At 48.2% G+C, this 10258-nt stretch overlaps 1 protein-coding gene across 1 annotated transcript; it reads left to right on the forward strand.

The window, feature by feature from the left end:
- Positions 1 to 5042: 5042 nt before the first annotated feature.
- On the forward strand, positions 5043 to 9098 carry LOC123762186 (uncharacterized). The gene has a single exon (XM_045748564.1). It carries the CDS (start codon positions 5043 to 5045, stop codon positions 9096 to 9098), a length of 4056 nt encoding a protein of 1351 aa, XP_045604520.1.
- Positions 9099 to 10258: the final 1160 nt, after the last annotated feature.

The raw sequence follows: 10258 nt of genomic DNA on the forward strand, positions 1-10258 counted from the left end.
CGGAGTAGTTGTTCGGGAAACTCCAAGGGCGCCCAGTGCACACTCACGTAGGTCAGGGCACCACTACGGTCTGTAATAGTCACAGAGCCGGCACCATCCGGCAGCGACAAGGAATGCCCCTCGTAACGGCAGAGGAAAGCACGATACACCTCCTCCCCCGCCAACTTGATAATAACCCGGTGAGCAGTTACCAGCTCAATCCCGTAGACGTCGTCGACCGGGACACGGAGCATGTCACACATGATTAGCTCAACTAAAGGATAGCTAACACGGCCCGTAAACTCCAGTCCCACAGAGTTTACTCTCAACACAGGAGGGAGAGGGACCCCCATCGCAAGCGTGCGACGTCACCACCAGCCAAGCAGCAACTGCAGGGAGGGTGGGGACACCCACACCCCCTGGCGACGAAAAACGGCAAACACCCCAAACTACCAGAGGCCGGACGACACGTCTGTACCTCACAGCAGCTCCAGGTGCACTCAGGTATCCTTATCCCGTCGTCGCTGATTGACTAATGACACTAACTGAACAAAGTGGTGCCCACTGGTGACGCAAGCTTGCAATCAATATTGTCACGGCTTCACGGTGTTCAATACTCTAATCACAAAAACTTGACTGACGCTCGCTGCCCTCAACAAGGTACCAAGTAACAAGGCGGTTAATCCAAGAATGATAACCCCTTATAAAAATCTTACGTTAACACTTGTCTCTCAGGACAATCAACAACAAAAGTTACTCTAATCGAATTTAAACAATTACTTTAACACACACGTGTCTCAACGACACTTAAATGGCAGCAATAACTAGTAAATCAATTAATTACATCAACTTGAAAGTCAAGCATTCGGTGAGTAATTCCCAATTAATTACTGAATACAACAGCCTATTAATTCAGACGAGTATTGACAAAGCCTACTGTCTCTCAACTGACAGTTCACTTCCGGTCTTACGACAAGATTACCTAAACGAGGGTAGACTACTGTACCACACAAGGTTACAACACTCCGTGTAAACAACAACATCAACACCTGGTGAATTCACTAAGTGGCGGTTACTAATTATCTTTAATTAGCTACAAGTGCTTAATCACTGTCCGCAGACAGATCTGATCAGTCCAACGAATTACAGCAGCTTAATTACAGCGCAATTGACTCTGATCATAACAGACCGTCAACCCCTTACGTTAATCAATCAATTAACGACAGCTCGTTAAATCGTTAACACTACATTAGTCTTCACTTGACAATTCCTCCACCGCGTGAACTTCACTGTGACTGTTGCCTTTACACGTCCCTACATTAATCACAACAATGTGCAACGAACAAGTGACCTCGTTAGATAAATCGTGACCCCCGGTGACGTTAACTGACTTTAATTCTCACGGAATCCTTCACAGTACACAACGCATTCCACCAAGGACAAACTTGTCTACAGTTTACACACGGTACAACACAGTACAACACAGTACATCCTTGCCACTCACGGCAAAACTTGTAAATGACTTCCCCAGTAAATTATCTACCAATAATTCACACTTTACCACAACACAACAGTAAAATTTATTACCAAGGGAAACCTCCCTGTTACCACTTTCACTGCTGAAAAAGGGAATCAAATTACAGTGATTTACATACGCACCACATAGAGAAAATAGAAGCAAATAACTCACTTTACTCTACCGTGTCTCTAGGTGTCTTCACACACGTCAAAATCACAGTTGGGCCCAACCTCAACTTGATGGCGACAAATAGGGTAAACTCACACGTCTCCAATTCCCATTCACCTCACCAGGTGGTCCCAGGGACAGAGGACAGACGGAACACTGGGGGCGACCCCAGCTTCAGAGTTTTATTACCCAAAACGGAAACAGTGTACTTACATCAATCATGCGGGCCTGCTACACTCCCACTCACTCACATACACGTCACCCACACTTCCACTGCTGCTGCTGGATGATGACGTAGACGTCCTCACTTCCTACACATGGTCAGTTGGAGCACAGGGTCCTAGACCACGGGGTTAGCTCCACACACAGAGACCAGGTGGCGCAAACACGCCGGCTTAGGCAGACCAGGATGCGCGCACAACAGCTGGGATGCGGTACCACGCCCTTCCACTTGACACTGTACCCCAGGATACGACGGTACAGAGTGTTACACGGTACACGAGACCCGAGACGGAGTCCTTCACTGTTCTCTTGGTTTCCTCAGAATTAGGAACTTTAAGGTTTCTCTCATAACACTGAAACCTTCTCTAGCATGTCTCACTGCAGTACCTTCAAGCACAGATACGATAGACGGCGGATGTCACTTTCGTAGCCCGATAATTAACGCCTCACTCAGTCCAGTTGCTCTAAGATGGCGTCCCACAATTACGCGGCTAGATGACAAGTTCACACTGTTCGGTACAAACAACTTTCCGAACTACCGGATTCTTACGGACGGCACACGGAAAGATAGCAAGATGATAGGCGTGACTTTAGTAACGTTGCAGGCGGTATTTCCCGATGCTTGGCCTAGCTCGGAAAATTACGTCCTCTCATAGCAACGTTCTAGGTAAGTATGTTTTTTCCCGCCAAGACTACGCCTGGGGTACCATGCGGTACTCCTCAGCGTCTTGACCAATCACCGTTCAGCATTCCTGAGGCCCAGGAGCCCTGGCCAATGGCGCACCTGCCCCATGACGCCAACCCCCTCTCTCACGAGGTGGACACGTGATAGGGGGGGTGGTCTACAGCCGTTAACCCCCCATACCTCCCTCTCTACACTTGACTTGTACAAAAATTTCACTGAAATCAACTCCCTCCTGTAATTTCCTTCACAGACCTGATACAGCGATCAGAATGACATCAATGGCTAGCAAATGTCATGGGCTGTCCAAGGACACCCAACACTGTGGAAAAGTTATATTCAGAAAGTTGAATCACGGTGCACATCACTGGTGCACTATGCAATTTCGTACTTAATTTAGCGCACAAGAGAGCAGGAAAAAAATGTCTCCTGACAATCTACATGCTCCTAAATACACAATCTACATGTTCAATAATTCACCACCTACTTGTTCAATAATGCACTATCTACTTGCTCAACAATACACCATCTACTTGTTCAATAATGCACTATCTACTTGCTCAACAATACTACATCTGTCTGCTATACAATACACCATCTACATGTTCTACAATATAAAATCTACTTGGTCAACAATACACCATCTATCTACTCTACACTACACATCTACTTGCTCCACAATACATCACCTATTTGCTCAACAATGCATCTTCTACTTGCCTTACAATACACCATCTGCTTTCTCAACAATACACCATTTTTCCCCTAAAATAAACCAGATACTTATGCTATAATACACAATCTATTTTCCTTCCAATACACCATCTACATTCTCAACAATACTCCAACAACTTGATCAACAATTACCATGTACTTACCCTACATAACACCATCTTCTTGGTTAACAATACAACATCTACTTGCTCCACTATACGCGATCTATATGCTCTACAATGCACAATCTATCTACTCTAGACTTCACATCTACTTGCCCTAGATTACCATCTAATTACTCTACAACACACCGTCCACTTCCTCTACAATACACAATCTACTTGCCCTACAATACACCATCTTTTTGCCCTAGAACACACTATCTACTTGCACAACAGTACACCATCTAGTTGCTCTGTAATACACCACCTACTTCCTCAACAATGCACCATCTACTTGCTCTACAATACACCATCTATTTGCCAATACACCCATGACGTCATTCCTCAGAGCAGTGCAGTAGCAGCTTTCAAGTAGGCTGCCAGTACCCAACCCGTTCTCGCAAATTTAATAAGTCAATATTGACTTATTAAATATGTGCATAGGTGACATACTAAACATAATAGATACCCTTAAAAAGCTTCATAGAAAACACCGACCTTACCTAACCTTGTTAGTATGTTAAGATAAGCATCTTATTGCTTCGTAATTCCAATTATTACCTAACCTATACTTATAATAGGTAAAGTAACAATTGTAATTACGAAGCTTTAAGATGCTTATTTTAACATACTAAGTAGGTTAGGTAAAGTCGGTGTTTTCTATGAAGCTTTTCAAGGGAAACTATTATGTTTAGTATGTCACCTATGCACGCAACTAATAAGTCAATATTGACTTATTAAATTTGCGAGAACGGGTTGCAGTACCACACAGAGCTTTACCACACAGAGCTTTACCACACAGACCTTTACCACACAGACCTTTACCACACAGACCACACACAGACACAGTAGAGCAGGACCTCAGGACCCTGATGCTCTGGGTTATATTCTATTACCACAACTGATATAGTCCAAGAAGTCAGACTGTGTATCTCTTCAGACTCAAGCAAGATCCAATCAACAAGAGAATAAACAAACACGAATTCACGAATTCAAGTACACATGTATCAGTGTGGGACAGAATTTTGTTCCCATAGCTGGAACCCACGTGTCTACTCACGCCGCCACAGCAAGCCAAGCCGCCTGCCACAGCTACACTTGTGTGTCATCAATATTCATACCTGTCCAGGGTCCTACAATCAACCAATGCTCTAGGTCAACGTTCTCAATGTAAGTTACGATATCTAGCAACATGAACATTACTTCATCAGGGAGGGAGAGAGGACAGATCCCGCGCCCACCCATTTTGAATTTCTGACGCCTGGTGGCGCCCCTGTCCACTTGCTCCAGGTGTTTTTCATCTGTACTCTTTAGATACTGTCATCGAAGCCAAGTGTCGACTCCAGCTTCTATTTCATCTACTGCTCACTGGGTGTGTTGTGGAGTTATCTGAGGCACAGTTCTAGTGACGTCATTACCGACGCCACATCGACGTCATCACTGACGTGACACCAAAGCCATTACCGACGCTACTCAAGTTGCTACTGTTCCAGTACCCATCAGGGAACCATCTGTCGACAATTCAGCATGTAACCTGTGCTCTTTCACCGTTATCACTGCAACGTCATCGCCTCCGCAATATCGCCGTTGCCTTTCCATGACGTCACAGCAGCCAGTAACGTCACAGCAGCCCGTAACGTCACAGCAGCCCGTAACGTTACAGCAGCCTGTAACGTCACAGCAGCCAGTAACGTCACAGCAGCCCGTAACGTCACAGCAGCCTGTAACGTCACAGCAGCCAGTAACGTCACAGCAGCCTGTAACGTCACAGCAGCCAGTAACGTCACAGCAGCCAGTAACGTCACAGCAGCCCGTAACGTCACAGCAGCCTGTAACGTTACAGCAGCCAGTAACGTTACAGCAGCCCGTAACGTCACAGCAGCCCGTAACGTTACAGCAGCCCGTAACGTCACAGCAGCCTGTAACGTCACAGCAGCCAGTAACGTCACAGCAGCCCGTAACGTCACAGCAGCCCGTAACGTCACAGCAGCCCGTAACGTCACAGCAGCCTGTAACGTCACAGCAGCCCGTAACGTCACAGCAGCCAGTAACGTCACAGCAGCCCGTAACGTCACAGCAGCCAGTAACGTTACAGCAGCCTGTAACGTCACAGCAGTCAGTAACGTCACAGCAGCCAGTAACGTCACAGCAGCCAGTAACGTCACAGCAGCCAGTAACGTCACAGCAGCCCGTAACGTCACAGCAGCCAGTAACGTCACAGCAGCCCGTAACGTCACAGCAGCCAGTAACGTTACAGCAGCCTGTAACGTCACAGCAGCCCGTAACGTTACAGCAGCCAGTAACGTCACAGCAGCCAGTAACGTCACAGCAGCCCGTAACGTTACAGCAGCCCGTAACGTTACAGCAGCCAGTAACGTCACAGCAGCCAGTAACGTCACAGCAGCCCGTAACGTCACAGCAGCCAGTAACGTCACAGCAGCCCGTAACGTCACAGCAGCCCGTAACGTCACAGCAGCCAGTAACGTCACAGCAGCCAGTAACGTCACAGCAGCCCGTAACGTTACAGCAGCCCGTAACGTTACAGCAGCCAGTAACGTCACAGCAGCCAGTAACGTCACAGCAGCCAGTAACGTCACAGCAGCCCGTAACGTTACAGCAGCCCGTAACGTCACAGCAGCCAGTAACGTCACAGCAGTCAGTAACGTCACAGCAGCCCGTAACGTCACAGCAGCCAGTAACGTCACAGCAGCCCGTAACGTCACAGCAGCCAGTAACGTTACAGCAGCCTGTAACGTCACAGCAGCCAGTAACGTCACAGCAGCCTGTAACGTCACAGCAGCCTGTAACGTCACAGCAGCCAGTAACGTCACAGCAGCCCGTAACGTCACAGCAGCCTGTAACGTCACAGCAGCCAGTAACGTCACAGCAGCCCGTAACGTTACAGCAGCCTGTAACGTTACAGCAGCCAGTAACGTTACAGCAGCCAGTAACGTCACAGCAGTCAGTAACGTCACAGCAGTCAGTAACGTCACAGCAGCCTGTAACGTCACAGCAGCCTGTAACGTTACAGCAGCCAGTAACGTTACAGCAGCCAGTAACGTCACAGCAGTCAGTAACGTCACAGCAGTCAGTAACGTCACAGCAGCCTGTAACGTCACAGCAGCCTGTAACGTCACAGCAGTCAGTAACGTCACAGCAGCCCGTAACGTTACAGCAGCCTGTAACGTCACAGCAGCCTGTAACGTCACAGCAGTCAGTAACGTCACAGCAGCCCGTAACGTTACAGCAGCCCGTAACGTCACAGCAGCCTGTAACGTCACAGCAGCCAGTAACGTCACAGCAGCCCGTAACGTTACAGCAGCCTGTAACGTTACAGCAGCCAGTAACGTTACAGCAGCCAGTAACGTCACAGCAGTCAGTAACGTCACAGCAGTCAGTAACGTCACAGCAGCCTGTAACGTCACAGCAGCCTGTAACGTCACAGCAGTCAGTAACGTCACAGCAGCCCGTAACGTTACAGCAGTCAGTAACGTCACAGCAGTCAGTAACGTCACAGCAGTCAGTAACGTCACAGCAGTCAGTAACGTCACAGCAGTCAGTAACGTCACAGCAGTCAGTAACGTCACAGCAGTCAGTAACGTCACAGCAGTCAGTAACGTCACAGCAGTCAGTAACGTCACAGCAGTCAGTAACGTCACAGCAGCCTGTAACGTCACAGCAGTCAGTAACGTCACAGCAGCCAGTAACGTCACAGCAGTCAGTAACGTCACAGCAGTCAGTAACGTCACAGCAGTCAGTAACGTCACAGCAGTCAGTAACGTCACAGCAGTCAGTAACGTCACAGCAGTCAGTAACGTCACAGCAGTCAGTAACGTCACAGCAGCCTGTAACGTCACAGCAGTCAGTAACGTCACAGCAGTCAGTAACGTTACAGCAGTCAGTAACGTCACAGCAGTCAGTAACGTCACAGCAGTCAGTAACGTCACAGCAGTCAATAACGTCACAGCAGTCAGTAACGTTACAGCAGTCAGTAACGTCACAGCAGTCAGTAACGTCACAGCAGTCAGTAACGTCACAGCAGCCTGTAACCTCACAGCAGTCAGTAACGTCACAGCAGCCCGTAACGTCACAGCAGCCAGTAACGTTACAGCAGCCTGTAACGTCACAGCAGCCAGTAACGTCACAGCAGCCTGTAACGTCACAGCAGCCCGTAACGTTACAGCAGCCAGTAACGTCACAGCAGTCAGTAACGTCACAGCAGCCAATAACGTCACAGCAGCCCGTAACGTTACAGCAGCCTGTAACGTCACAGCAGCCAGTAACGTTACAGCAGCCAGTAACGTCACAGCAGCCAGTAACGTCACAGCAGCCAGTAACGTCACAGCAGCCCGTAACGTCACAGCAGCCCGTAACGTTACAGCAGCCTGTAACGTTACAGCAGCCAGTAACGTCACAGCAGCCAGTAACGTCACAGCAGCCCGTAACGTCACAGCAGCCCGTAACGTTACAGCAGCCTGTAACGTTACAGCAGCCTGTAACGTTACAGCAGCCTGTAACGTCACAGCAGCCAGTAACGTTACAGCAGCCAGTAACGTCACAGCAGCCAGTAACGTCACAGCAGCCCGTAACGTTACAGCAGCCAGTAACGTTACAGCAGCCCGTAACGTCACAGCAGTCCGTAACGTCACAGCAGCCCGTAACGTTACAGCAGCCTGTAACGTTACAGCAGCCAGTAACGTTACAGCAGCCCGTAACGTCACAGCAGTCCGTAACGTCACAGCAGCCCGTAACGTTACAGCAGCCCGTAACGTCACAGCAGTCCGTAACGTCACAGCAGCCCGTAACGTTACAGCAGCCAGTAACGTTACAGCAGCCCGTAACGTCACAGCAGTCCGTAACGTCACAGCAGCCTGTAACGTCACAGCAGCCAGTAACGTCACAGCAGTCAGTAACGTCACAGCAGCCAGTAACGTCACAGCAGCCAGTAACGTCACAGCAGCCAGTAACGTCACAGCAGCCAGTAACGTCACAGCAGCCAGTAACGTCACAGCAGCCAGTAACGTTACAGCAGCCTGTAACGTCACAGCAGCCAGTAACGTCACAGCAGTCAGTAACGTCACAGCAGCCAGTAACGTCACAGCAGCCCGTAACGTCACAGCAGCCCGTAACGTTACAGCAGCCTGTAACGTTACAGCAGCCTGTAACGTCACAGCAGCCAGTAACGTCACAGCAGTCAGTAACGTCACAGCAGCCAGTAACGTCACAGCAGCCAGTAACGTCACAGCAGCCAGTAACGTCACAGCAGCCAGTAACGTCACAGCAGCCCGTAACGTTACAGCAGCCAGTAACGTCACAGCAGCCCGTAACGTCACAGCAGCCCGTAACGTTACAGCAGCCAGTAACGTTACAGCAGCCCGTAACGTCACAGCAGTCCGTAACGTCACAGCAGCCCGTAACGTTACAGCAGCCTGTAACGTTACAGCAGCCAGTAACGTTACAGCAGCCCGTAACGTCACAGCAGCCCGTAATGTCAGCTCAGCTTCACAACACTGCCGCTAGGAGTCCCACTCTCGACTCCAGATATAAACAAGATGCCATTTCATCTCTCCTCATGCTTCTTCTTCCTCATGCCTTCTCACAAGTTGCCACAACGCTCACAGTCAACCACTACCTCGTGTTGGCATTGTGGTAAGACTGACAACCTAGTAAAGGGCTGTTGGTCTGCATATAGGTCATTACCCCTCAGACAATTTTCTCAGTCTTCACGTCATTCTAATAATTCTAGGTTCCCATGTAGAAAGTATCATAAACAAGTTGGTCACCACACTGCAGATTGAAGAGCTTGGCAAAGGTCATCCCTACCTTGTAGTTCCCATGGACAGTCTTGGCAAGGTGCATGGCGTCCAAGACAGTATCAATATTCCCATAACTACATTATCAGTCAAAATACAATACCAGGTCACAGAACCTTGGAGATCAGAGTGTTCATTTCACGTCGTCGGGAAACTTGCGAGGCGCCCCTTTAACCAATTCAAGCTATCAAACCCTAGTGCTCTTCCTGTGTACTCAGTAGTTACCCAAAACAGATTTGGACACTAGACCAGTTGTAGATATTGACGAAGCCCGAGTGAATGTGACCCAGACGAGACGCAGACAACCTAGGCAACATAAATCACAAGCACTGAATTTCACGGTTTCAAGTGATGGTCTGCTAGTATCAGCCCTAATACATCGTAGAATACTAAAAGTCTGTTGATACAGGTGCTAAAATAAATATTGTCAACCCTCCAGTTCCTACAGATATTTCAAGTAAGCACTCTGTCACAGTAAAAAAATCATCCGTACCTTTTCTGAAGGGTGTTTCAGGAAATAAAGTAACAGTTAAGGGAAAAATCGACCTTCCACACAACTTAAATGACATCACGTTGTCCATAACTTGCCTAGTTGTTGATAGCATCCATTTTCCTGTTGACACTCTCTTAGGTTTGTACACCTTGATTGATGATAATATTGTATTGTTTTCCCATCATTGGATCATTAGTATCAAAGATCATGTTATACCACTTTACAGTATAAATAAGATGGGTCATAAGTTCAACAGTAAGACAGAGTATATTCATTTTGTCGACAGCAAACTTGCTAGCGTAGGTTTGTCAGATCCTTGTCGCGGTAGCATACCCGAGAAAACAAGTACTCAGTAGAAGCATCGTAGTTGTGCAGTAGCTCAGGAGAGTGAGAATAGAGACTTTCTGGAGGGGGACGTCCTAACAGATTCTCGTTTTCTTGCTCATCAAGCAGCTTCCATCTCTGAAGTTAGTGGATCCACAGCTACTGACACTGTGCTGCACTCTC

Source organism: Procambarus clarkii, chromosome 34 (assembly GCF_040958095.1).
Source record: "Procambarus clarkii isolate CNS0578487 chromosome 34, FALCON_Pclarkii_2.0, whole genome shotgun sequence".
In the NCBI taxonomy this organism is placed as follows: Eukaryota; Metazoa; Arthropoda; class Malacostraca; order Decapoda; family Cambaridae; genus Procambarus; species Procambarus clarkii.

Excerpts from the sequence above, each read along its gene's own strand:
- LOC123762186 (XM_045748564.1), top strand. The coding sequence starts at position 5,043 with ATGACGTCACAGCAGCCAGTAACGTCACAGCAGCCCGTAACGTCACAG.